Below are 26,684 nucleotides of genomic sequence, written 5' to 3' on the forward strand. Positions count from 1 at the left end.
TGCCGTGGGGAACAGAGGCGTTTCTGGGTCTTGTGGGCGGGGTTAATGAGGACCACGGCCTCACTGGTCAGGGGTCAGAGGGGCCCAGACGGGCCCCTCTGACCCCTGACCCCGGCCGGGCCCAGTGAATCACCGCATCAGCGCCTCGGTGGCAAAGGGGCCGACCTTTGCCCCCTGGGTGGGGTGCCTGGTCAGCTCCGACGAGTTAACCGTGAGGGGGCGTCGCTCCGTCTCCCCCACCCACGACGAGACCGAGGGCGGAGCCTGTCCCCTGGAACCGGGAGGAACAAGATGGAGGCTGCATCTTGGTTAGTCACTGCTCCGTCAGCAGAGGTTCAAACGCTGTTTCAGTCGTTCTTCCCTCACTGGACACGCTGTTACAATCCATCCTAGAGGGGGGTCTCTCTCCTAGGGAGGGGGTCTCTCCTCCTGGGAGGGGGTCTCTCTCCATCTCATCCAGGGAGGGGGTCTCTCTCCATCTTCTTCAGGGAGGGGGTCCCTCCATCTCCTCCTGGGTGAATAACTAGCTTTTCTTCACCGGTTCATCGAAACAAATGAGTTCCATCGATACCCTCGGTGCTCCTGAGGGGTGGAGGTCTGCTGACGTTGCAGGGCATTATGGGGGATTAGCGGGGTGGCTGTGTATGCCTGGGACGTCCCAGCGGTTCCTGTGGAGGGATGCGACCCAAGGCTCTACTCTTTAACTTACGAGAAGAAAGAGGATGCTTGGAGAGGGAGAGATATCGACCGAGAGGAGAGACCCAGAGGAGATAAAGAACTGAAGGAATTAACAACAGAGGGGCTGCTTTCGATGGCTTAGATTACTTTGTTTTACAGCTCCCTGTGTGTGTGTGTGTGTGTGTGTGTGTGTGTGTGTGTGTAGACTGTGTGTGTGTGTGTGGGTAAACTGGGTTTGTGTGTGTGTGTGTATTTAGATGTGTGTGCGTGTACACTGTTGGTGTGCATGTGTAAAGTGTGTGTGAACCACAAAGGAGGTCTGGGGTTCTTCACTTCAGGCCGACGCCGTTAGAATGAGGTGTGCGTGTGAGCCAGGGACCGGATGATCGTTGAACAGCACTGAACCGTCGATCCACCCGAGGCGCTGAGGAGCTCTGTGTCTTCTGCTCTGTCTCCCATGGAGGACGGTGTGATGGTAAACGGTCACTTCCTGCTCGACCCCCCAGGCGTCCGTTAAAGGTCTGCGCTCGACCTCACCGGACGGGGAAACGGCGCCCTCTGTCTGGGCGGAGTTCCAGTCGGCCGCCCTCATAAATGATCCCCAGCGTCACCTTCTGAAGTATAATTAAAGGTTTTCTGTTCAACACGCAACACTTCTGGCAGGGGGGGGTACCGCCCGGTAATGAGGCAGAGTTCTGAGTCCCGGGCTGTCAGGCGGGCTTAGAGTATTACATCAGAGGACCACAATCTGCTGAGTGATTTCACCGCTGGAATTGACCGGATGAATCAATTAATCAGTGCATAGAAACCAATGCACAGCCACCATTGAATGTTGTACGTCCTGGCACTTGCACATTGCACTTATTGAAGGTACTTAATTGTGTAGCATCTACAGTAGCTGCTATCGCTGCTTTACACGGGGAATGGGTTAGCCTAGCGATTGTAATACTTGCACTTGGTTCTATGAACGTCTTTACTGTACCGACAGCGATATATTGTTTCACTTCTTATGACAAATGTACTTATTGTAACAAATGCACTTATTGTAAGTCGCTTTGGATAAAAGCGTCTGCTAAATGCCCTAAATGTAAATGTAATCAGTCTCAACACTCGTTCGTATGACCAGAGCATGTTATGATCCTCATCATAACATGGGAGGGGAGTGGGGGGGGGGAGAAAGAGGCGTGCATACAGGCCTACTTATGTCTGTCATGCTATTGCCTGTTTGGTTGATGCGATGAGAGGAAATCTCATTGAAGCTCTTCGTGTTGAGAGTGTGTGTGTGCGTGTGTGTGTGCGAGAGTGTGTGGGTGTGTGTGTGAGACAAAGGGTGAGGAAGAAAGTGTGCGCTGTAAATCTGCTGTAACTTAAGTTGACCCTTCATAAAACATTCAAAATTGAGAGTTGAATTTGTGTGTGCGTGTGTCTGTGCACGTGTGTGCATGTGTGCGCGTATGCGTGTGGTCGTGTGCGTGTGTGCGTGCGAGTGTGTGTGTATGTGTGTGTGTTTCTGCGTGCATGTGTGTGTTAGTGTGTGTGTGTGTGTGTGTGTGTGCGTGTGTGTTTCTGCGTGCCTGTGTGTGTGAGTGTGTGTGTGTGCGTGCGAGTGTGTGTATGTGTGTGTGTGTTTCTGCGTGCGTGTGTGTGAGTGTATGTGTGTTTCTGTGTGTATGTGTGTGTGTGTGTGTTTCTGTGTGTGTGTGTGTGTTTCTGCGTGCGTGTGTGTGAGTGTATGTGTGTTTCTGTGTGTATGTGTGTGTGTGTTTCTGTGTGTGTGTGTGTGTGTTTCTGCATGCGTGTGTGTGTGAGTGATTTAAGGCCTCTTGCTTTAATCATGACTCGCTGCAGTTTCAGGACATTGCTTAATCAGGCTCATTGATTCTCTGAGTAATTAGCTCAGTGAGGAACAATGAATAATCGAGCAAGGCCGAGTGCTGAGGAAGGCACCTGATGGCTTCTGCTGCTGGAGAATCTCTAATCCCTGGAAACCTCAACACCGAGAACTCCCTGCAGGCATCCACATTAATATTTGGACATCGTTAATTAGTAATAATGAGGTATTTTCCCCTTCTTTACATTCTTCCATTCAGGAGATGTTTGGTAAGTCCCTGCCCAGAGGCACTAGGGCAGGAGAGGATGTAATGAGACTGAGGGTGCAGCCTGCTCGCCCTCCTCCACACCCTGTTTCCTCCTACCTTCAAGTAAGATGGATGCCATTTATACACCGTAAACACACTGTTCTTCCTCAAGGGATCTTCACTCATCTCCGTAACCATGACGTCAGTCTGAAGCACTTCGCCCTTCTGTCCAAAGACCGTGTTTGTTAGTGTAATGGAGGCTGAGAGAGAGAGAGAGAGAGATCTCATTAGCTCTAAGTGTTGAGTGTGTGGGGGCTGTATCTGCCTGCTGGTGAGTCTGGGAGTGTGAGTGTGTGTGTGCGTGTGTGTGTGTGCGTGTGTGCGTGTGTAGCACGGGAAGGATGAGACGGGAGCCCAGGTTCAACCAATCATGCAGTCCACTCCCCAAACACTGCACGAATACGGACCGCCTTTATTTACGACCGACATCATCTATGGAAAACAGCACACCCAACAAACAACCACGTCATCCTCGGTGACGGTGGCGGCAACGATACATACAAGTTACCCTTCAACAACACACACAACCAATTAACGCCCCAAACCCATTAACCCCACTTCACCTAACAGCTACAACAGGACGACAAAGCCCCTTCGGTCAGCAGGCAACACGACACCCTGAATCCCCGTAGGAGTCGCCACGTATGTATGTGTGTGTATGTATGTGTGTGTGTATGTGTCCATGCATCTCTGTATGTGTTTGTGTGTGCTAGTATGTGCGTGTGTCTGAATGTGTGTGTGTGCGTGCATGTGCGAGTGTGTGTGTGTTTGTGTGTGCTAGTGTGTTTGTGTGTGTATGTGTCTGAGAGTGTGTGTGTCTGTGTGCTTGTGCGTGTGCATGCGCGTGTGGGTGTGTGTGTGTGCAGGTGTGTGCGTGTATGTGTGTGTGCATGCGTGTCCATCGATGTGTGTGTGCGGGTTTGTGGGGGGGCTTATCTTGGTTGACCTTCACCTGGTGACTTTTGTGGTGTGTTGTTGTCGTGAGCGGCGTTCATGTGTCGCCCTCTCGTATCCCCTGATGTCATTGTGATGATGTCATCGTGGTGATGTCATTGCGGTGATGTCATCGCGGTGATGTCATCGTGATGATGTCATCGTGACGATGTCATTGTGATAAACGTCGGCTGAACATCTCGTCCCGTCAGACGCCATTCAGGCACTCAAGGGCACATGTGTTCATTTGATCCTTTAAAGTCGAACGCCTGAAGCACTCCGTTCACCTCATGAGCCTGTTTGGCTGAGCATCATAAACACACACACACACAGACACGCAATAACGCACGCACACACACAAACAAACACACACACACACACACAAACAAGCACACGCACATTCACACACACAAACTCTCACACACTCACACATTTGTGTGGTGTGTTACTTGCTGTGACACCTGCGTCATCGCGCCTCACCAAAACCAACCACCAATGAATGGGCTGGCAACGTATGCTGTCAGCCAATCACAGGGCCCGCCTCGGCCCTGCAGCCGAGCAGTGGCGCTGGGGGCGCGGGGCGGGATTCAGACCTGCAGCGGGGCCGTTTGCTATTTCCAGGGTGTTGCTACCCCATCCGTCTTGGCAAGAACGTCTGAGATGGGAGAACAGGGAGAGTTATGATAACCGCTGCTTCTAGTGTGTGTGGGTATAATCTGTGTGTGTGTGTGTGTGTGTGTGTGTGTGTGTGTGTGCGTGTGTGGGTGTGCGTGTGTCTGTGTGCTTGGGTCTGTCTTTGTGCTTCTAATGGCGTGTGTGTGCGTGTGTCTGTGTGTGCGTGTGTCTGCTTGTTTGTGTGCGTGTGTGTGTGTGTGTGTGTGTGTTCCGGGGGGTTCTGTGTCAGGAGAGCTGCTGCAGAACGAGGAGCGGTTCCGCCTCTCAGACGCCAAATGTCGTGTTTCACGTTGCAGCGAATACACGAAACAAATGGACTCTTTACTGATAAACAAGAAGAAAACAAACCAGAACCATTGAATATTGTTATGTTAGAGAGAGGGAGAGAGAGAGAGAGAGAGAGAGAGAGAGAGAGACAGAGGCAGAGAGAGAGAGAGAAAGAGAGAGAAAGAGCGAGAGAGAGAGAGAGAGAGCAAGAGAGAGAGAGACAGAGAGAGAGAAAGAGAGAGAGAGAGAGAGACAGAGAGAGAGACAGAGAGAGAGAGCGAGAGAGAGAGAGAGAAAGAGAGAGAGACAGAGCGAGAGAGAGAGAAAGAGAGAGAGAGACAGAGAGAGAGAGCAAGAGCGAGAGAGTGAGAGAGAGAGAGAGGCACATCACGCCCGTCCACCAGAAAACACATTTATTTTTCTGTTCCTTTGCCAGGAAATGAGGTGGCTGGTATCTGATTCAATTTGCAGGATGATGGCGCCCGCTCCTCTAGGATATGTAAATGCCAGGTCGTCACCGGGCACCGGACCCGCTGGGATCTGTTCACTTCAGTCACGAGACGACCCTGAGACCGTCCGTCTGGCTCCGTCTGGACGGACAGACGGCGAGCAGACCTCCAGCTCCTCACAGGCAGGGAGAGATACCAACTCTCAGAGGAGGAGCGACAAGGAGAACAGGAAGGAGAACAGATCCCTGTTGGACCTGCTCCTCTCTTCTGAGGGAGCTCCTCCTCCCCGCGGTTCTCCTGCAGGTCCTCATTACGCCTCCTCCGCCGTGTCTCAGAGGACCGTAGCCCCGCCCATCTGGCCACGTGGGCCAATGGCGTGCCTCAGAGGACCGGAGACCCACTCACCTGACCGCGTGGGCCAATGGCGTGCCTCAGAGGACCGGAGACCCGCCCACCTGACCGCGTGGGCCAATGGCGTGCCTCAGAGGACCGGAGCCCCGCCCACCTGACCGCGTGGGCCAATGGCGTGCCTCAGAGGACCGGAGACCCGCCCACCGGACCGCGTGGGCCAATGGCGTGCCGGTTCACCGCTCGGTCGCCCGCAACAGTTTGCAAAGTTTAAAACTCAGGGGCAGGGGGAGACACACACGCACACACGCACACAGACAGACACACACATACACACACCGAACACACCCACACACACAAACACACACACACACACACACACATCAAACACACACCAAAAACTCACACACAGTCTAAAATATTGTAAGCATGCAAGTAGTTCAAAATGTTGACTATTTGCGAGAAATTGCGACACTTGTTGCTTCACACACACAGCTGTTTTGTGTGTGAGTGGTGTGTGTCTGTGTCTGTGTGTGTGCGTGCGTGCGTGTCTATGTGTGTGTTCAGCGCTGGTTGCTGCTCTCTGTCTGCTGAGCCGTCTCTTGTCTCCGTCCTCTATTGTTTATTGTGCTCGTTGCCAATAAAGCTTCACCCTGATTACCCCAGACCCATGAGCCTGGGGGCGCTGCTCAAGAGAAGCCCCCCCCCCCCCCCCCTACGCGGCCCTTCACTACATCTGATCTTTTCTGGGGGCGGGGCTAAAGCGTTGCCATGTCGGCGAACCCGGGAGGCCTGATGCATGCTGCTGAGGGTCTAGAGGGTCTAGAGGGTCTAGGGGGGTCTAGAGGGTCTAGGGGGGTCTAGAGGGTCTAGAGGGTCTAGAGGGTCTAGAGGGTCTAGAGGGTCTAGGGGGGTCTAGAGGGTCTAGAGGGTCTAGAGGGTCTAGAGGGTCTAGGGGGGTCTAGAGGGTCTAGAGGGTCTAGAGGGTCTAGGGGGGTCTAGAGGGTCTAGAGGGTCTAGAGGGTCTAGGGGGGTCTAGAGGGTCTAGAGGGTCTAGAGGGTCTAGGGGGTCTAGGGGGTATGGGTGGGAGTATAAAGACTGGGCAGGCTGGAGTTCAGATGAACACACAGGAGTCAACACTGACCGTGAGTCAACAGTAGCTTACAGTAGTAACATCAGACGATATTACATACCTCTATAGACCGCGGTGAGGAGAGCGGGCCACAAGGAGCACTGCCAGTATACCGTGTGGATCAAATGGCGTCTTTCTTTTGCTTTTAGGTGTTTTTTAATGATCAATTACCTCTCTGAAAGCATCCAACATAATACCTTCTCATGGTCTCACGTTAGATTGTCCTTCTCCCGACCTCCTTTTACTTATTTCGGTTTGATTTTCCTTCGCAGCTGCGTGGTCATTATGTTGCAGCTCATCGCGTCATGTTTTCAATTAGGGTTTTTCATGACTTGTTAATCGAAGAGCGGACGGTGGGGCATAAATAACGCCTCGCATCAATATATTGGGATCTTCCGCCCCCTTCTGGCTGCAAGTGGAACGGCGCGTTTTTCCATAACGTCAATCAAAATGTACAATTGGGGATGTTGATGAGCTTCACCGACATGCTCTTCCGAGTATGACCAGCGGTCACCGTGGAAACCAGGTAGATGTAATGAACCGTTTCACCACCAACTCACTGAATCAAATGACGTTGCAACATCCATCCCTGATGACGTGCTCAGCGTTTAAAGAAGGGGTGTGTGGTTCCCTGGGCGGCCGCCAGAGGGTGCGGATGGACCGCAGAAGGAAGACGGGATAATGAATGCCGCATGTGACACAAAGTAGGCCACTTATTATCCTAACGCCAGCAAACACACATCAGCAAAATGGATTTAACTCATGCCTCCCTGTTCTTATCCCTCATATAGAACATCATAGCCTCTTCGTGACCGTAGCCTCTATAAACACCGGAACTAGACCAGAGGGGAGGCCTACTGTACTCATCCTAATGGAGATTCATTAGTGTTTATACAACAAGTTACGCCTCGTTCCCACTGCACCGTCCGCCAACGGACGTCGGAAGGCATGGATGACGGATGGGGGAGTAGTCTTTGCAGAGGCAACCGTCAGCCAAATCGCTTCCCGCTAACAACAACAAAGGCGGGTTCTTCGAGCTTGTTCCTGCTTGTTGATATTGCGTTGTCATTGCAAGATGGATCCCGTTGTAGCAAGGAGGGTGTTATTTAAAGTTGCTGGTGCTTTTGCCCACAGAGGTGGAAAGCATGTGCATCGGCGGTGGGGGGTTCGGATGTATTTAGAATGGGGCGAGAACCCACAGCGATTATAAATTTCTCCTCCATTTTTTTAATTTAATTCCCCGCTGCCGGACTGCTATCCACGTGCTTTCCCGCTTTCCAGGGTCGTCAGAGCCCGAGTAGTGTCACAGTGTTTAAATTTGCATACGCGATCTGATTGGATGACGGATCCATCGCTGCCGAAAAGGTTCAACATTTTTCAACTTTTTGACGGAGCCGACGGATCCAACGGAACGGACGGATCCACAATGCATTGCGCGTCCGTCCCCATTCAAAGTCAATGGGGATCCGTCAACGGACGGTGCAGTGGGCACGAGGCGTCAACCTGCTACAACCGGTGTATGACGGAGAGGAGGACTGTGGCCAGGTGGGGTCGCCTACAAATGCCGCCTTCAAAACAGGTCCGATGTTCGGAAGCTCTTACGTGTCTTTACGTAAACCTTCCCTTCTTCCGAAATAAGTGTTCAGGAAACGGCCCTTAGAAGTTCGTAGGCTATGACGTAAAACCGGAAAACAGATCGTACTGGAGACTAGATTTCACATCAACAACAAGTATGGATGCCCGGAGGGACCTCTGTGCTTCTTTGCTGAATCAGATGAATCCGTTTTTTGGACTGCTTGTGGTGGTTGGAACACGAGGGAGAATTGATCAGGTGATGTTTATGATTGTAAGCTATAATGTATCGCAATGCAAATGTTAGAATGGGTGTTAAGTTCGCCTCTTAGTCCTTACTGCAAGTTCTCCTTAGTCTATCAATGAAATTGGCAGCCATTGTTGTGCCGTGAACTCGGAGGGCTAGGGAAGCTTTACTTCCGCACAAAACTCAGAGCGAAAACTCAGACCCAACAGAGTTTTCAAACCACTTTCCTCCGAGCTTAAGGTCCGAAACTACCAGAAACTCAGAGCGTTTTGAATGCGGCAGTAGCGCCGGGTCGTGACGCAGCGCTGTGATGACCGGGTCTCGTTTCGGTCCAGGCTGTTGCATGCTGGGAATCGCTCTACCATCCCCAAACTAAAGTTCTTGAAATGTAATCTATCTATTCCACACATGGAAATAACAGACCAGACAATCATCATGTCTGTAAAGAAATAAAACGTTACTGTTTTCAAGTATGAAGTCATCCCGTGAACATGATGCCAAATGTCCCTCGCTGACATTTCCCAATCTCCAGCGAGATCTCTCTGGAATCAGCTCGGAGGTCCTGGGTACGAGACCCACAAGGTCGGTCGCTATGGATACTGAAGTGTTGGCTGGATTTAATACTTCTAATACTTATAACTTCTAATACTTTTTAATAATAATACTTATAATAATTCTCGGAAACACCTCATGACGCCCTTATGATTCTACTTCCGTTTGGCAGCTGGGGCCAGATTTTGATAACAAAGTTGCCCAATTGGTGAAGTATTGTTCACTAGTGACGCGCATGAACATAGTGGAACATGAAAGTTTTACTCAATATAAAAGAATCAACCATCATATCACATACTTTGATTGACATAACCGTCTGTTGGCATCGACTTGCTCAGTTTTAAACATTGTGTACTGGTAAACCAGCTCTAGATAAGGCCAAGTGTAGCCTTTCATACAGTGGCAATACAATGTGCTTCTCATAACTAAAAGCAAAAGGATAGTAGGTGAAAGGCTACAAGGAAATAAAGGCGTTCAAACTTGAAACTGATCCTACTCAGTTCTGTTTAGTCCTGACTGTTTTTTATCGGATAATAAAAACCCCTGCTGTGAATAACTTTTAGATCCAAATGCAGTGCACATGAACGGTCTCTGTGGGGAACAGGCGCGTCGTTAGACCTGGGCATTCAAGGTTATAGCCCCGGATATTTTGGGTATAGCCCCGGATCGCTGTGCCATCAAAAAAAAATAATAATAATAATGATGAAAATAGCCCCGTAGAGCAGGGGTCTTCAATTAAAATTGAACAAGGTCCAGTTACTAAAAATTCCTTCCAAGAAAGGTCCGAACCTCTAACCTACCACGTCCTAATAGCCTACTTTTGTCAAATACAATCAACACAGCATATTTTCTTATAATTTCAGATGTATTTATTTTCAATTTCCAAATAGCTTACTTTTAACCATGAAAAACAAGTAAGACAAAGTAACGCATATTAACATTTCAAATAAACAAAACAGGTACATTAGGCCTGCATTTCAAGTTAACATAAAAAGTGCATTAGGCCTACATTTCAAGTAAGCAAAACAGGTACACCAGGCCTACACTTCAAATAAACACAAAAAGAGCATTAGGCCTTAATTTCAAGTAAGCAAAACAGGTACACTAGGCCTACATTTCAAGTAAGCAAAACAGGTACCCCATCTGTAGTGACTGAGACAACCTCTGTTAGATCAATCCCCCTCTTTGACAGCATCTCCTTAATAGCCTCATAAATATCTTCTCGTCTTGTGTGTGTCTTAAGTGGTGTTAGACCCAACAGGTCCTCACAGATCGCTTTCTTGTCTTGGTGAAAAAATCGCACATAAACCAAAATTATACGGCATTCCCGTTACATCTGAAGACTCATCACTGGCTAAGGATGGGGCACTCTGAACAGCCGCATCAAGCTGTGATAGTGCGTCATCTGATAACATTTCGGATTTTCTGGTTGTCGTTGCAGCTGACATTGGGATTTGCTTTATTTTTTCACTCAAGTAACGCCTCGGCAGTGGCGTTCAAGCACTCCTTCACAACAGTCGCGTCACTGAAAGTTTTTTTATGTTGCCCCAAAATCCATACAATCTTAATTGAGCATTTGTGACAGAGTTAAAAATGTAGTGTATTATTATATATGATTCTCGCCAAAATAAAACTGCTGTGGTTAATAAGTGTGAATGGGAGCCACCCGTGGCCATATGGTGTACTGCAGATCTGCCGCGTTTAGTTCTGTGACTCGATCAGAGAAGCCCTTGCTTTTGATCTGGTAGGTTCGCTATATAAAGCACTGTACCCAATATCAGTTTTCTTAAAGTGAATTCATGTTTAAGTTGATAACTTCGATGTATCCCATGTGTTATGTTATTTTCCAGAAAGTTTATTAATACTTTTCTTATGACCTTGGGTTTCTACATGCTAAGGCTAACATGGCTAGCTGTAAACTCCGCTAGCCACGTTCATACATTGGAAGTAATATTACTCTCTTTCTTGCTTTTGATCTGATGCTGTATATGTACGCCGATTTCTGATGGCAATGATTTGATTTATTTTCCAAAGGAAAATAAAAGAAAGAAAATTCAACAGTTTCGCCTCAGTCTCCCTGATGCTTGACCATCGTTACACATTCATTTGCACGTTGCTGGCCTGTTAATGAGTGTGTGAAGACTCGAGTAGACCTCTCATAGTGAGCTCTCAGCTCGGATATGTTCCACGATACTTTTCCTTGAAGGATCGGTGTTTGGATTCATAATGCCGCTTAATATTCCCGCTTTTTATCAGCGCCATGGTTTCAACACATAAAAGACACAACAAAGGTTTAGTACTGCCTTGCGGGATAATGAACATGTATTAGTCAGTCCATTCATCTTTAAAATGTCTGTTTTCGTGGTCAACTTTCCTAATTTTCGAGCAAGCCATTTTCCATTCCAAATCGCTTTTCCGGTAAACAAACGATTTGATTGGCTATATTTTGAGTGACGCTATTACGCACATGCCGTGACAGACGGAGGGAGGGGGGGAGTTCGGTGAGTGCATGATCTTCGCTCTGCGAAGATCATTACTTTTTGCTGTTTTTATGCTGTACTACAGACTATTCTGCCTTTCAATTTGTATTTCAGTGAGAAATGTCTTTATTAACATAAACATAATGAAATATTAAAAAATAAATAAATAAAATAAAATCATTTAAAAAAAAAAACCGCATTATTTTAAATTGGTCATGGGTCCGGATAGGACCGTCACTTGGTCCGGACCGCGGTCCGCCGTTTGGAGATGCCTGCCGTAGAGTACACTTCTTTGTGGTTGCATTACCAGCAGCCACAGATGCAACATTGTAGCCAGTGAAAAACGCAAAATTCTGACGTGTCCATATATGGGCGGATTTAGAATAATTTGTTGCAAATTCAACGTCGGTATCCTTTCTTCTCTATGCATAGCGCATCTCGTCGATAATGCTGTTCCGTGCTGCTAGCCTTTTAGTGAAATCAGAGAGTGTTGAGAAGGACAGTAATAAAATATCTTTGGTAAGACGGATATAAGAAGAGACCCGCAGTGAATTCAACCCGGTCCGCTTGACATCGGGTAGGTGCATGACAGTGGTACCGTAAAACTTCAATAGCCCGGGCTTTTATTTGTTTCAATCACTGAACTTTCAAACAAAACTCTTGCTCAGCAAAGATGGGAAATACTATCAAATGTATTATTTAAACCAGTATGAATATTACCATACATGTTTACCAGGCATTCGAATAACGCCTGCACGCCTGCACACACACACACACACACACGCACGCACGCACGCACCCACACACACACACACACACACACACACACAGCCGGGCTTACTGCAAGATAACAATATTGCGTGAGCTGTGCAACCGCAACCTCTCGCTCACTCACACACACACAACACATACAATCTGTCAACGTCGCAACCAATTCGATTTGTCTAGAGGGGAGTAACTGAGCGCCCCCTCCCGAAGTGGTACAGCCCAGGTCGGCCTTGAACTGCGATTGGTCAGAAAGACGTAACAGTTAATGGCAACATTGAACGCTCGTGCAGGCTCGAACAGAGTGACACACAAACACACACAGACATACACAGACACATACTTTTAAGGAGTTTTTCACCTGCTCCGTATCCAGCTTGTTCCACGCTTTAAGCACCCATGCTACTAGTATGCGGCGAGCTGGGGCTCTCATGTTCTGCCCTGCGGTGTATTCCTTGTCCGCATCCCCTGCCATCCAGTTGTCATACGATTCATGCAGACTGGCTTTGAACGGCTGATTCCATGGATGTACCGTGCGTGGGCCGTGATTTCCCGCCGATGTGGCAAAGCTGTATGGTTATGCTGTTGAAAGTTTAAAAATGGACTATCTAAGTTGACTACAATTATTGAAGTTTAACATTTTGATCAGCAAATTTGACAACTAACAGATGCAATATTGCAGCCAGTGAAAACCACAAAATTCTGACTTGTACCTTTATGGGCAGATTTAGAATCATTTGTTGCAAAACGTTGCACATTTTATTCTCTATGCATAGCGCATCACGTCATTATTGCTGTTTAGTGCTGCTCTAGTTTGCACAGATTCAGGAGACCCGCAGTGAATTCAACCCGGTCCACTTCACATCGGGTAGGAGCATGACAGTGTTTATTTAGCTACAGGCTTTTCTAATGTCTCATTTTGGCTGCTGGTGTATGTGGTGCACTTTCCCATCGATAACGTAAACATTGTTTTTCAAAATTTCTCAAAACCCCGTTTTTAAAGGACTTCTGGGCTACAGCCCTGAATGTTTTCAATTGCTAGCAACGCTCCTGGTCGGGAACACGCGTAAGCGTGAGCATCATCACTTACGAGGCGTGACGTCTCGTTACCAGGACCATGAACGCGCCTTTGAACCCGCCGGCGCCAGCCGTTCAGGTCCATCTTCATAAGTCCATCATGGACCGTCCATGATGGACTTATAAAGAAAAGAATGATGATGAGACTTCTAAATGCAAAAGAGCACACAATAGTTTCAGAGCTATTTCGACAGTACCACCCATCCCTGCAATGCATCGTAGATGATCAATTTAAATCAATTCAATTCTATTTTATTTGTATAGCCCTTAATCACCATTATAGTCTCAAAGGGCTTCACAGGCCAAATATTTATGACTCCCCCTTTACCCAAGCCCCACACAAGGGCAAGAAAAAACTCCCTTGAATTAGCAAGGAAGAAATGTTGTAAAGAAACGATTCAATCAGGGAAACGTTTAAAGCGATTTGATTCGATTTTTTTGATATTTGTATTTAAAGCAATACATATGCATTACATATGCATTATTATATATATATATATTTTTTTAATAGTAAAAACACTTCAGCACAGAGGTAGGGCCATGTTGACAAGAACATGATGAACTTTGGAGAATAACCCCCCCCCCACCCCCCGAGCGCATTTAGAGGAGGGCTTCAAACTCCAACTCGGATTTGAACTCTGGTCCAACTCTTCGGTAACCACTCTTCACCCGTTAGACACTCGGCTGTGAGATGGTCGCTGCACGGGGGACCAGGAGGACTCTCCCGCTGCTCTGCCTCATGGTCTGCCTGGACCGGGCTCTGGCCTGGGACCTGGTCCTGCTCCACACCAACGACGTCCACGCCCGGATGGAGCCGACGAGCCGCGACTCGGGGAAGTGCGTCCCCCCCAAGGCTCTGTGCTTCGCCGGGGTAGCGCGGAGGTCCTGGCAGGTGAACGAAATCCGGAACCGCGAGAAGAACGTTCTCCTGCTGGACGCCGGGGACCAGTTCCAGGGGAGCGTCTGGTTCAACTTCTACAAGGGCGCCGAGGCGGCTTTCTTCATGAACCGTCTGCGGTACGACGCGATGGTAGGCGCCTCCACCTCCTCCACCTCGGAGCTCCTCCACCTCGGTGGTTCTCTGTCAGAAGTGACGCCTATAACGCGTGTTTTACATGCGTCGGGATCGAGCGGGAGAAGTCTGGATTTATTGTGTTGGAATACATTTATTGGAGTCATTGTTGAATATTTAGTTCAAGGATCTCCTGTTTACCTCGGAAAGAGCGTTTTAATCCAACAGAAGAGGAACCCGTTTCCCTCAGCGCACGGAGAGAAAAACGGTGTAAACAGTTTGAACTTCTGCGAGCCAACCCATAATTAGACTGAATACACACCACAGTCTGGTTCACCAACATACTGTAAATCAGATCTGGGAAGAGTAGGCTTAAGGCAGCGACCTAAACCAGACACAAAGACAAACATAGCGTTGTTGAATTGAGTTTCATTGGGCTTCAAATAAATCGCCCCCCCCCCCCCCCCCCCCCCCCGTAATACGTATATTTCCAACTGTATTCGGTTTTTCTGGGATTAAAGTAGAACGTCGGGTCTTTACGAGGAAATGGAGCCCGCCGCCTCACCTCCCTTTCTCCCCAAACACAACCCGGACTGACGTTCGTCCTCTGCCTGCTCCTCCGAGGCTCCGGCTAACCGTCCGTCCCTCCGTCCGCAGGCGCTGGGGAACCACGAGTTTGACAACGGCGTGGAGGGTCTGGTGAAGCCCTTCCTGAAGGACGTGCGGTTCCCCGTGCTCAGCGCCAACCTAAACGCCACCTCGGCGCCGAAGCTAGACGGCCGCTTCGAGCCCTACAAGATCCTGAGGGTGGACGGGCAGGAGGTGGGCATCGTGGGCTACACCTCCCAGGAGACCCCCGCCCTCTCCCAGCCAGGTAACCCCCCCGTCTCTCCTCCTGTCTCCTTCTGTCTCCTTCTGTCTCTCCTTCTCTCTCTCCTTCTGTCTCTCCTCCTGTCTCCTTCTGTCTTTCCCTCTGTCTCTCCTTCTCTCTCTCCTCCTGTCTCCTCCTGTCTCCTTCTGTCTCTCCCTCTGTCTCTCCTTCTCTCTCTCCTCCTGTCTCCTTCTGCCTCCTTCTGTCTCCTTCTGTCTCTCCTCTCTCTCCTTCTGTCTCTCCTCCTGTCTCCTTCTGGCTCTCCCTCTGTCTCTCCTTCTCTCCCTCCTTCTGTCTCTCCTCCTGTCTCCTTCTGCCTCCTTCTGTCTCCTTCTGTCTCTCCTCCTGTCTCCTTCTGTCTCTCCCTCTGTCTCTCCTTCTCTCTCTCCTTCTGTCTCTCCTCCTGTCTCCTTCTGCCTCCTTCTGTCTCCTTCTGTCTCTCCTCCTGTCTCCTTCTGTCTCCTGTCTCCTTTTGTCTCCCCTCCTGTCTCCTTCTGTCTCTCCTTCTGTCTCTCCTTCTCTCTTTCCTTCTGTCTCTCCTCCTGTCTCCTTCTGTCTCCTTCTGTCTCTCCTTCTCTCTTTCCTTCTGTCTCTCCTTCTGTCTCCTTCTGTCTCTCCTCCTGTTCACCAGTCTCTCCTTCTGTCTCCTTCTGTCTCTCCTCCTGTCTCTTTCTGTCTCCTTCTGTCTCTCCTCCTGTCTCCTTCTGTCTCCTTTTGTCTCTCCTCCTGTCTCCTTCTGTCGCTCCTTCTGTCTCCTTTTGTCTCTCCTCCTGTCTCCTTCTCCCTCTCCTTCTGTCTCTCCTTCTGTTCACCAGTCTCCCCTTTTGTCTCTCCTTCTGTCTCCTTCTGTCTCTCCTCCTGTCTCTCCTTCTCTCTCTCCTTCTGTCTCTCCTCCTGTTTGCCAGTTTCTCCTTCTGTCTCTCCTCCTGTTCACCAGTCTCTCCTTCTGTCTCCCCTTCTGTTCGTCTGTCTCTCCTTCTGTCCACCAGTTGCTCCTTCTCCCTCTCCTTCTGTCTCTCCTTCTGTCTCTCCTTCTCCCTCTCCTTCTGTCTCTCCTCCTGTTCACCAGTCTCTCCTTCTGTCTCTCCTCATGTTCACCAGTCTCTCCTTCTGTCTCTCCTCCTGTTCACCAGTCTCTCCTTCTGTCTCTCCTCCTGTTCACCAGTCTCTCCTTCTGTCTCCCCTTCTGTTCGTCTGTCTCTCCTCTATCGTTAGTCTCTCCTTCTGGAGTAACAAACACTTGACTACATTCCAGTCAGTGAAGTCCGCTGGCGATGGGACTCCTTTACCCAGAATGCTCTGCTCTCCCTCAGGACCCAACCTGGTTTTCGAGGAGGAGGTGGCCGCGGTTCAGCTGCAGGTAGACAAGCTGCTGTACCTGGGGGTCAACAAGATCATCGCCCTGGGCCACTCGGGCTTCACCAAAGACAAGGAGATCGCCAGGAAGGTCCGTGGGCTGGACGTGGTGATCGGGGGACACACAAACACCTTCCTGTACACAGGTACACACACATAACTACACAACAACGTCCTGTACACAGGTACACACACATAACTACATAACAACTTCCTGTACACAGGTAGACACACACATAGCCACACAACACCTTCATATAAACACACAACACCTTCCTGTACATAGGTAGACACACACAAATACACAACAACTTCCTGTACACAGGTAGACACACACAACTACAAAACAACTTCCTGTACACAGGTACACACACATAGCTACACAACAACTTCCTGTACACAGGTACACACACATAGCCACACAACACCTTCATATAAACACACAACACCTTCCTGTACACAGGTAGACACACACAACTACACAACACCTTCCTGTGCACGGGTACACACACATAACTACACAACAACTTCCTGTACACAGGTACACACACATAGCTACACATCAACTTCCTGTACACAGGTACACACACATAGCCACACAACACCTTCATATAAACACACAACACCTTCCTGTACACAGGTAGACACACACAAATACACAACAACTTCCTGTACACAGGTAGACACACACAACTACACAACACCTTCCTGTACACAGGTACACACACATAGCTACACATCAACTTCCTGTACACAGGTACACACACATAGCCACACAACACCTTCATATAAACACACAACACCTTCCTGTACACAGGCAGACACACACAACTACACAACACCTTCCTGTACACATGGACACAAACTTAAGTACACCGGCAGCTTCCTGTTCACAGATCATTTATACACAACGAACGACACGTACAGAGAAGCGGGAGTTCCTCTTTGTTATTCTAAACTCTTATCGAGAGACTTCCCCCCCCCCCCCCAGCTCTCAGACGTTAATCTGCGTCTCCACAGGGACCCCCCCGTCCTCCGAGGTCCCGGCGGGGCCTTACCCCTTCCTGGTGCAGTCCGACCACGGCGGGACGGTCCCGGTGGTGCAGGCCTACGCCTTCGGGAAGTACCTGGGTTACCTGAAGCTGACCTTCGACGAGGCGGGGAACGTGAAGGAGGCGGCGGGGAACCCCATCCTACTGGACAGCAAGGTTCCTGAGGGTAGGGCTGCACGCCCACACATACACACACACACGCACACGCACACGCACACACGCACACACGCACACGCACACGCACACACCGCTCTGAGGGAAGGGCTGCACCCACACACACACACCGCTCTGAGGGTAGGCCCGCACACACACACACACACAGCGCTCTGAGGGTAGGTCTGCACGTCCACACACACACACACACACACACACAAACACACACACACACACACTCACACACACACACTCTCACACATACACACACACACACACACACACACACAGACACACTCACACGCTAGGTAAATAAAGTCGGTTTAGTTACGCCCTGTACACCCCAGCACCAGGTTGGGTGGGAAATCTGGTTTCACTGGTCCTGGACCCTGACCAGGGTTAGAGGGTTAGAGGGTTAGAGGGTTAGAGGGTTAGAGGGTTAGAGGGTCAGGGGTTAGAGGGTTAGAGGGTTAGAGGGTTAGGGGGTTAGAGGGTTAGGGTTAGAGGGTTAGAGGGTTAGAGGGTTAGAGGGTTAGGGGGTTAGAGGGTTAGAGGGTTAGAGGGTTAGAGGGTTAGAGGGTTAGGGGGTTAGAGGGTTAGGGGGTTAGAGGGTTAGAGGGTTAGAGGGTTAGAGGGTTAGGGGGTTAGAGGGTTAGGGTTAGAGGGTTAGAGGGTTAGAGGGTTAGAGGGTTAGGGGGTTAGGGGGTTAGGGGGTTAGAGGGTTAGAGGGTTAGAGGGTTAGGGGGTTAGAGGGTTAGAGGGTTAGAGGGTTAGGGGGTTAGGGGGTTAGAGGGTTAGAGGGTTAGGGGGTTAGGGGGTTAGAGGGTTAGGGGGTTAGGGGGTTAGAGGGTTAGAGGGTTAGGGGGTTAGGGGGTTAGAGGTTCAGCCAGACTCCTCTCGGCCCCTCAGACCCCGCCAGCTGGGGCTTCTTCATGGGCTCCAGGCTCTAGGGGCGGGATAAGAGCCACGTGGTGGGCCTCCTCCTGGTCCCTGAGCCTCCTCCTGGTCCCTGAGCCTCCTCCTGGTCCCTGAGCCTCCTCCTTGTCCCTGAGCCTCCTCCTTGTCCCTGAGCCTCCTCTTGGTCCCTGAGCCTCCTCCTAGTCCCTGAGCCTCCTCCTAGTCCCTCCTCCCGGTCCCTGAGCCTCCTACTGGTCCCTGAGCCTCCTCCTTGTCCCCGAGCCTCCTCCTGGTCCCTGAGCCTCCTCCTGGTCCCTGAGCCTCCTCCTGGTCCCTTAGCCTCCTCCTGGTCCCTGAGCCTCCCCTCCTGGTCCCTGAGCCTCCTCCTGGTCCCTTAGCCTCCTCCTGGTCCCTGAGCCCCCTCTCCTGGTCCCTGAGCCTCCTCCTGGTCCCTGAGCCTCCTCCTGGTCCCTGAGCCTCCTCTCCTGGTCCCTGAGCCTCCTCCTGGTCCCTGAGCCTCCTCCTGGTCCCTGAGCCCCCTCTCCTGGTCCCTGAGCCTCCTCCTTGTCCCTGAGCCTCCTCCTTTCCTGGCCTGTGTGGGAGCAGAAGGGGAGAGAAGGGGACCTCCCGGTCCCCTGGGAGGATCCCCCCTCCCGGGGATCCTCCCGGGGGACCGGGAGGATCCCCGGGAGGATGGACCACCAGGGAGGAAGCAGCCCAGCGAGACCAACAGTTGAGCTAAATGTCATCTGTTAGAAAAGTAGCTAATGCTAGCTGAGCTAACGGGGTCTGAGCTGAGCCTAAGGGGGTCTGGCTGGTCTAAGGGGGTCAGGGTGGGGTCATGCTGGTCTAAGGGGTTCTGCTGGTCTTCCAGATGTGTCTGTGAAGGCCGAGGTGGCGACCTGGAGACAGAACCTGACCGTGTACTCGTCCAAGACGGTGGGGAAGACGCTGGTGTTCCTGAACGGGACCTTCGAGGAATGCCGCTTCCGGGAGTGCAACCTGGGGAACCTCATTTGTGACGCCATGGTGAGACTTCGCCCCCTGGGGATGACTCCGCCCTCTAGTGAGACTCCGCCCACTGGGGACTGATGGAGGGTCGCCATGGTGAGACTCCGCCCATTGGGGACGACTCCAGCCACTTGGGACGGAGGGCCTTACGATTGGTTCTTCCTAAGCCGTTTGAACATCTGTCCACTAGTGACATCACTAGTGGGCTGACAAATCAGGGGTATGATGGACCGGTCACGGCCAATCAACCTCAAGCAGCAACCGAACAGGGGCCCTCAACGTGTGCCTGGGACGTTGGGGTTGAGACAGACGTTATGGGGGACTCTGGTCCAGGGGCCGGGGGTCCTCTGACGTTATGGGGGACTCTGGTCCAGGGGCCGGGGGTCCTCTGACGTTATGGGGGACTCTGGTCCAGGGGCCGGGGGTCCTCTGGCGTTATGGGGGACTCTGGTCCAGGGGCCGGGGGTCCTGGCCGGTTCTCTGACGGTTAAAAGAGGAGACCAGGGAGAGAGAGGGAGCGTTCAGGTTCACAGCAGCAGGTCTCAGCATGGTCTGCCATCAGGGCAGTCATTAGAATGTGTTAGCATTCCGATCCAGCAGCTAACTCAGGGTAATCATTAGCATGTGTTTCCATTCCGATCCAGCAGTTTTGTTCAACCCGTTCGCTAGGGGCTAGCGTGTGTTAACGTTGCTAACATGTGCACATTCACTGCGTGTGCGTTGGCCCGTTAGCTGGGGGCTAGCGTGTGCTAACGGTGGTGTGCGGTTGGGTTCCAGATCCACAACAACATCAAGTACGCAGACGAGCTCCAGTGGAACCATGTGGCGGCCTGCATCCTGAACGGGGGCTCGGTGCGGACCTCCATCGACGAGAGGAGCGCCGACGGTGAGGGGGGGAGGGAGGGAGGGAGGGAGGGAGACACAAGGGGAGGGAGGGGGGAGACACAAGGGGGAGAGAGGGAGGGAGGGGGGAGACACAAGGGGAGGGAGGGGGGAGACACAAGGGGGAGGGAGGGAGGGGGAGACACAAGGGGGAGAGAGGGAGGGAGGGGGGAGACACAAGGGGAGGGAGGGGGGAGACACAAGGGGGAGAGAGGGAGGGAGGGGGGAGACACAAGGGGAGGGAGGGAGGGAGGGAGGGGGAGACACAAGGGGGAGAGAGGAGACACAAGGGGGAGAGAGGGAGGGAGGGAGGGGGGAGACACAAGAGGGAGGGAGGGGGGAGACACAAGGGGGAGAGAGGGAGGGAGGGGGGAGACACAAGGGGAGGGAGGGGGGAGAGAGACCTCTGGGGGGTTGTAAGTGGACAGAGGGGGGAAAAGAGAGAGTAAGGGGGAGAGTGAGACGGGGGAGAGATCTAGAGACGGGAGAGAGGGACGACCTTGTAAGGAAACAGTGAGATTGGAGTCGTGGCAACATTGTCTTCAGATGTTGGGGGGGGGGGGCGGACCTCCATCGACGAGAGGAGCGCCGACGGTGAGGGGGGAGGGAGCAGGATAGGAGTAATACGATTTGACAAGATTAGACATTTAACACTTGTCCAGGAGATACTAGAGGAGGAGGGCACCTTTTCACAATCACACCATATAACGTTCTAGCTGGTGTGTAGCTGGTGTGTAGCTGGTGTGTAGCTGGTGTCAGGACCGGTACTGGCGGGGCGGCAGGAAGTGTAGCAACAACGCTTTTAACGTCTTCATTCCGCAGTGACCCGTATCCGGGTGAAGCCTCAAATTTCAAAGAGGTTTTCTCTTAATCTAAAACACAAAATTAATTTCAGGCGGAAATGAAATCTTCCACTTATGCGGTGTTCTAGCTTTATTCACCCTTACCACCTTTGACCTTTGACCCGGGTCTACAGCTGTGTCCCTGGTGCAGGGGACATCAACGGTGGAGGACCCGGTCAGGGTTCGACCTTTGACCTTTGACCCTGTGCTCTCTGCAGGGGACATCACGGTGGAGGACCTGATGGCGGTGATGCCGTTCGGCGGGACCTTTGACCTGGTGCAGCTGAGCGGCGCCACGCTGCTCAGTGCCTTCGAGCACGCCGTGCGACGGTACGGACAGTCCTCCGGGGAGTTCCTGCAGGTGTCCGGTAAGCCCCCGCCCTCCGGGACATCCCATAATAACCACAGCTCTGTACAGTACAGTACAGGACATGTGACGCGCCGACGTCCTGCAAGGAGTCTAATTGTCATTGTAGTACACAACGAAACACAGCTTGGCACTCTCTAGGCCAACACAACGTCTACACAATGTAGCAGGTCAGAGGTCAGAGTTCAGCGGTAACCCCCCCCCTCTCCCCAGGGATCCGGGTGGTGTACGACCTGTCCCGCCCCCCCGGCGAGCGTGTCCGCAGCCTGCGGGTGCTCTGCACCGAGTGCCGGGTGCCCCGCTACGAGCCGGTGGACAAGGCGGCGCTGTACAGGGTGGTGCTGCCCTCCTACCTGGTCACCGGGGGCGACGGCTTCGCCATGATCCGCGACGAGAACGTCAAGCACGACTCGGGTGAGTCGCCGGGGCGTCGCCGTGGGTAACACTTCCTGTTCTTCGGAGAGCTTCCTTTGGCCCCTAAACCTCCACCTGACTTTGTGGAGCCCGCCTTTCAAAGCGTCGTTGCTTTTAAAGGCGGGCTCCACAAAGACCCCACAAATGATGACCACTTCCTGTGCCTCTTTAGTCCTTCCTGTCAAATCTGCAGTGGGTGCGGTCACACAGATGATGCGGAGATGTCACGGTTTCGTTACAGAGATATTCTACCGAACAAAACGCATTCACTCGAGCTTGCCTGCCTTCGGAAGATGTCGATATGAAGGCTGATATGTGAGGTTATTCTCATACACTATACTGACTTTGCGACTAGGAAAGTTCCAGCTTGCTGCGATGCGCGTGGCAACCTCCTTGCTATAATGCTGTCCAAAGTGGCAGGTCTCTTTGGGGAACGTGATAGCCGCTGATGTCAGAGAAGAAGCCACGCACAGGTGTAATTGAGGACACGGCCTGTTGCATAACCAAATTCAGTCGGTGTGCGTACCGGTGTATGAAGTGGGCATTGGGATAAAAGTCCTGAACCTTCCTCCTCCCTCCACCTGTTGCTCCTCGCATCACACTCGCTCCATCCTACGTTTGTGCCATCATCAGCCTGTCTCTGTCCACCTCATTCTCCGCTGAACAAACGACCCAATTGTTGCAGAAGTACATCAGAGATGGCCTCTGCGGTCGTGCCTCCATTCATTTGTTTGAAACTAAAAAATCTCTCCTGCATCTTGTTGGCTTCGTCTACGTAACGAAACACAACAACGAATTGGCAATGGGTTGAAACATCAGTCGTTCCATCGGCCTGCACTGCCAGGAATTCTGTGTTTTTCAGATCCTGCATAATGGGTCTCTGAATTTACAGCAGGCCTGCAATCGAGAATCCCATTCTGAATGCGGTTGGACGTACCTTTGAACACCTGAATCTGACAATTCAGACTCGTTATGTCCTCTTGAGAGCCAGTTCGAATTCTCCACAGAATTGTACACAGTCAATGAACTGTGACAGAATGTGTCGGTTGTTGTCGACCTCCTTATTGTGATTCCTCACACTGACATGATAACCCTCGTCCAGCTGCGCAGCAATATTAACTTGACCTAGCATGGCAAGTTTCATTGGACAATGTAAATGTGCTTTGCTTGATTCATGTTTCTTCTTCTGAAAGTGCTTCACATCACTCACACCTGTCATCCATATATATCCCCTTGTCCTGTGCACACACTTGCTGGAAAGAGGGAACATTAGAAACAAAGAAAAGTGTTTCTTTTTGAGCAACCACATTTTTTCTTCTCATACCATGCCAGTTCTGTTATACGTTTTCCCACTATCCTTAATTTGTTAGATAATGTTAATATCCGGTCTGTTCGGGCCAAGTTGATTGATTCTAATTTAATTTATCTTCCAATTTTAACCTCTCAAATGGTAATATCTATTAACTACTACTAACTACTGTGAGCTGGTACTCTATCATGTGTCCATAAAGACCAACATAGGGGGAAGAGAGAGAGAGAAGACATTAAACACCCTGTGTTGGAAAGGCTCGACACACAACTGTAGTAGATTACATTTTTTTACATTTTACATTTCATTTAGGGCATTTAGCAGACGCTTTTATCCAAAGCGACTTACAATAAGTGCATTTGTTACAATAAGTACATTTGTCATAAGAAGTGAAACAATATATCGCTGTCGGTACAGTAAAGACGTTCATAGAACCAAGTGCAAGTATTACAATCGCTAGGCTAACCCATTCCCCGTGTAAAGCAGCGATAGCAGCTACTGTAGATGCTACACAATTAAGTACCTTGAATAAGTGCAATGTACAAGTGCCAGGACGTACAACATTCAATGGTGGCTGTGCATTGGTTCCTATGCAGAGTCGAGATGAACTCTGAACAGGTGAGTTTTGAGTCTTTTGCGGAAGCTGGTGAGCGACTCTGCGGTCCTGACATTGGTAGGGAGCTCTTTCCACCACTGAGGTCCCAAAACAGAGAAAAGTTGTGACTTTGCTGATCGACCTTTGCTTGCTCTTAGCGATGGCGGTACCAGACGTCCAGCTGAGGTAGTTGAGCGGAGGGATCGAGCTGGGGTGTGTGGAGTAGATCTGTCATCTAAAGTGGACTCGGCCCTCAGCTGACTCCAGCTGTTCCTTCCGGTCATTACTGCAGAATGCCGTTGGGTTTCTTTGGGAATGTCGTTGGGTTTCCCTGTAATGTTTAACACCAGAATACAAATCGTTAAATCGCTCACCATCCCTGGAGGGTTTGGACGTTATGAAGGCTATTCAGCGTTTCACTGTGCCTGGGGGACCCTCTATCGCCCCCCTGCAGTGTTGCCAGATTGGGCCAGATTTCCCGCCCAATCTGGCAACACGTGCTGCTTATCTCGGGTCCAGCTGTCCTAGTGCGTTACAGCACAACCTCTGATCCAGCAACAAGTGTTGCCAGATTGGGCGGGTAATCCGGCCCAATCTGGCAATGCTGCCCCCTGTTGACCCCTGACCTGGTCTGGGACCCCTCTGTGGTTCTGCCCTCCAGGGGACATGGACATCTCGGTGCTGGTCAACTACATCAGCGAGCGGCAGAAGGTCCACCCCACCCTGGAGGACCGGATATCCTTCTACAAGAGCTCCAGGGGCCGAGCCCTGGGGCCCGCCACACCGCTGCTGGTCGCCCTGCTGTGCCTGGTCTGGGCCCTCTACGGGGGTCTCTAGGGGCCCACCTGATCTGGCCCCTCTAGGGCCCTAGGGGCCACAGATCTGGGCCCTCTAGAGGCCATAGGGGCCACAGTTCTGGGCCCTCTAGGGCCCTAGGGGCCACAGGTCTGGGCCCTCTAGGGCCTTAGGGCCACAGGTCTGGGCCCCCCACTGATGACCTTGATTTGCCCACAGTCCCTCTCTTTTTTTTGTACAAGACTTAACGACTTTTGGAGGAGCTCTTCAGTTCTTTTGACCGCCACCAGCCCTGTGGGACCAACATGCTTTTAAAGTTTTTTAAAGTTTTTTAAAGTAGTATTACATTTTATTTCCTACAGGAGTGGATGAGTACACAAAGTTATTCAGACACAGACAGAGGAGCTAGCAGTTAGCTAGAGGAGCTAGCACTTAGCACGCCACTTTGATTTAGTCAATCTAAATTAATTAACTAATTAAATTATAAAAAAATATTTAATCTAATACATATGAAGTCAACAGAGGCGAAACAAAATTGAGTTTGGCCTCTGAGAAGGAAGGATTGGACACAGCGTTTACACCTGGTGAAAAGGGTCTGCTTATCCATCACCCAAGACCTGGACCAGGACCTGGACCTGGACCGGGACCGGGACCAGGACCAGGACCGGGATCAAGACCAGGATCCGGATCAGGATCAGGATCAGGACCAGGCACATTGCCAGGCCATGACTGTATTCAGAACAACCGGGTCTCATTCAGGGACAGACCGGGTCTCATTCAGGGTCCATGACCGGCTCAGCATTGTAGTTGTTTTGTTAACCGGTATAAAAGGACGCCTCATTGGACAGGTTTCAGAGGAACAGACAAGAACCTCTGGTCGGAGTGAGACCAGAACCTCTGGTCGGAGTGAGACCAGAACCTCTGGTCAGCGTTAGACCAGAGGTTCTGGTCTGAGTTAGTTCAGAGGTTCTGATTTGAGTTAGTTCAGAGGTTCTGGTCTGATTGGAACGAGACCAGACTGCACTGAGCACATTTAGGAGCAGAAAGGGAATAATAAATCTTTGGTGGACATCTGCTCACCAAAGATTTCGGTTTTAGTTTTCTTTTCCTTTTTTTAAGTTTGTTTTGTGTTTTGTAAGAAGCTGGTTGTAATTGCATTTTCATTTGTTGCCCGTTTTGAAATGTAAAGAAATAATTTGAGAGTAAAGAAATATTTTCTAGTCCTTTATCACCTCTTAATTAATTATGGTCAAATTAACTAATTGGACCATAATTCCGACTTGACGACCGTCTTAACGTTGCCTTCAGGGTCTAATTAGTTAACGACGCTGAAGACAAAGTGAAGACGTTCCTTAGGCTGAACGGATTCCAGCCATAGACGCAACTGCCATGAATTCCCAGAACTAATAATAAACATCTGCAATGTACACAATATGTGTGTGTGTGTGTGTGTGTGTACATAAATCATCTGCTCTCAGTCACCCAAGCGTCTGCACAGCTTCTCTACGGCCCCCGGCTCCTCCTCCTCCTCCCCCTCCTCCTCCTCCTGGGTGGCCTGGTGGATTCCGGTCGTGGGAAAGTCCTGACCTCTGACCCCAGGATGCGGACCAGAAGCCAGCGACCAGTGCCGGGCCCCACGTCGCCACTCCTGGGGGGCGGCCGCGGGCCGGGGTCAAAGGTCACGGAGGAGGCAGCAGACGAGTGACGCCGGGAGCGCCAGGATTCCCGTCCCTCACAGTGGAGTTCCGGGTGACGCTCCGGCACGCCCCCCCCCCCCCCCCCCCACCTGCTGTGCAGACTCACGTGTTGCGTCA

At 51.0% G+C, this 26,684-nt stretch overlaps 1 protein-coding gene across 1 annotated transcript; it reads left to right on the forward strand.

The window, feature by feature from the left end:
* The first annotated feature begins 13,978 nt into the window (after positions 1-13,978).
* On the forward strand, positions 13,979-26,286 carry LOC307087859 (snake venom 5'-nucleotidase-like). The gene is made up of 9 exons (XM_079753530.1): positions 13,979-14,344; positions 14,984-15,200; positions 16,511-16,699; positions 17,574-17,771; positions 19,530-19,684; positions 20,444-20,552; positions 21,609-21,758; positions 21,971-22,171; positions 24,737-26,286. Exons 1-9 carry the CDS (start codon positions 14,006-14,008, stop codon positions 24,910-24,912), a joined length of 1,734 nt encoding a protein of 577 aa, XP_079609656.1. The 5' UTR covers positions 13,979-14,005; the 3' UTR covers positions 24,913-26,286.
* The last annotated feature ends 398 nt before the right edge of the window (positions 26,287-26,684 follow it).

The sequence above is a fragment of the Pollachius pollachius genome (genome assembly GCF_949987615.1).
Source record: "Pollachius pollachius genome assembly, chromosome: 16".
Taxonomy (NCBI): Eukaryota; Metazoa; Chordata; class Actinopteri; order Gadiformes; family Gadidae; genus Pollachius; species Pollachius pollachius.

Coding starts and splice junctions, on each gene's coding strand:
- LOC307087859 (XM_079753530.1), top strand. CDS start 14,006: ATGGTCGCTGCACGGGGGACCAGGAGGACTCTCCCGCTGCTCTGCCTC. Junction 19,685..20,443: donor ACCTCATTTGTGACGCCATG/GTGAGACTTCGC, acceptor GTTGGGTTCCAG/ATCCACAACAACATCAAGTA. Junction 22,172..24,736: donor GAACGTCAAGCACGACTCGG/GTGAGTCGCCGG, acceptor TCTGCCCTCCAG/GGGACATGGACATCTCGGTG.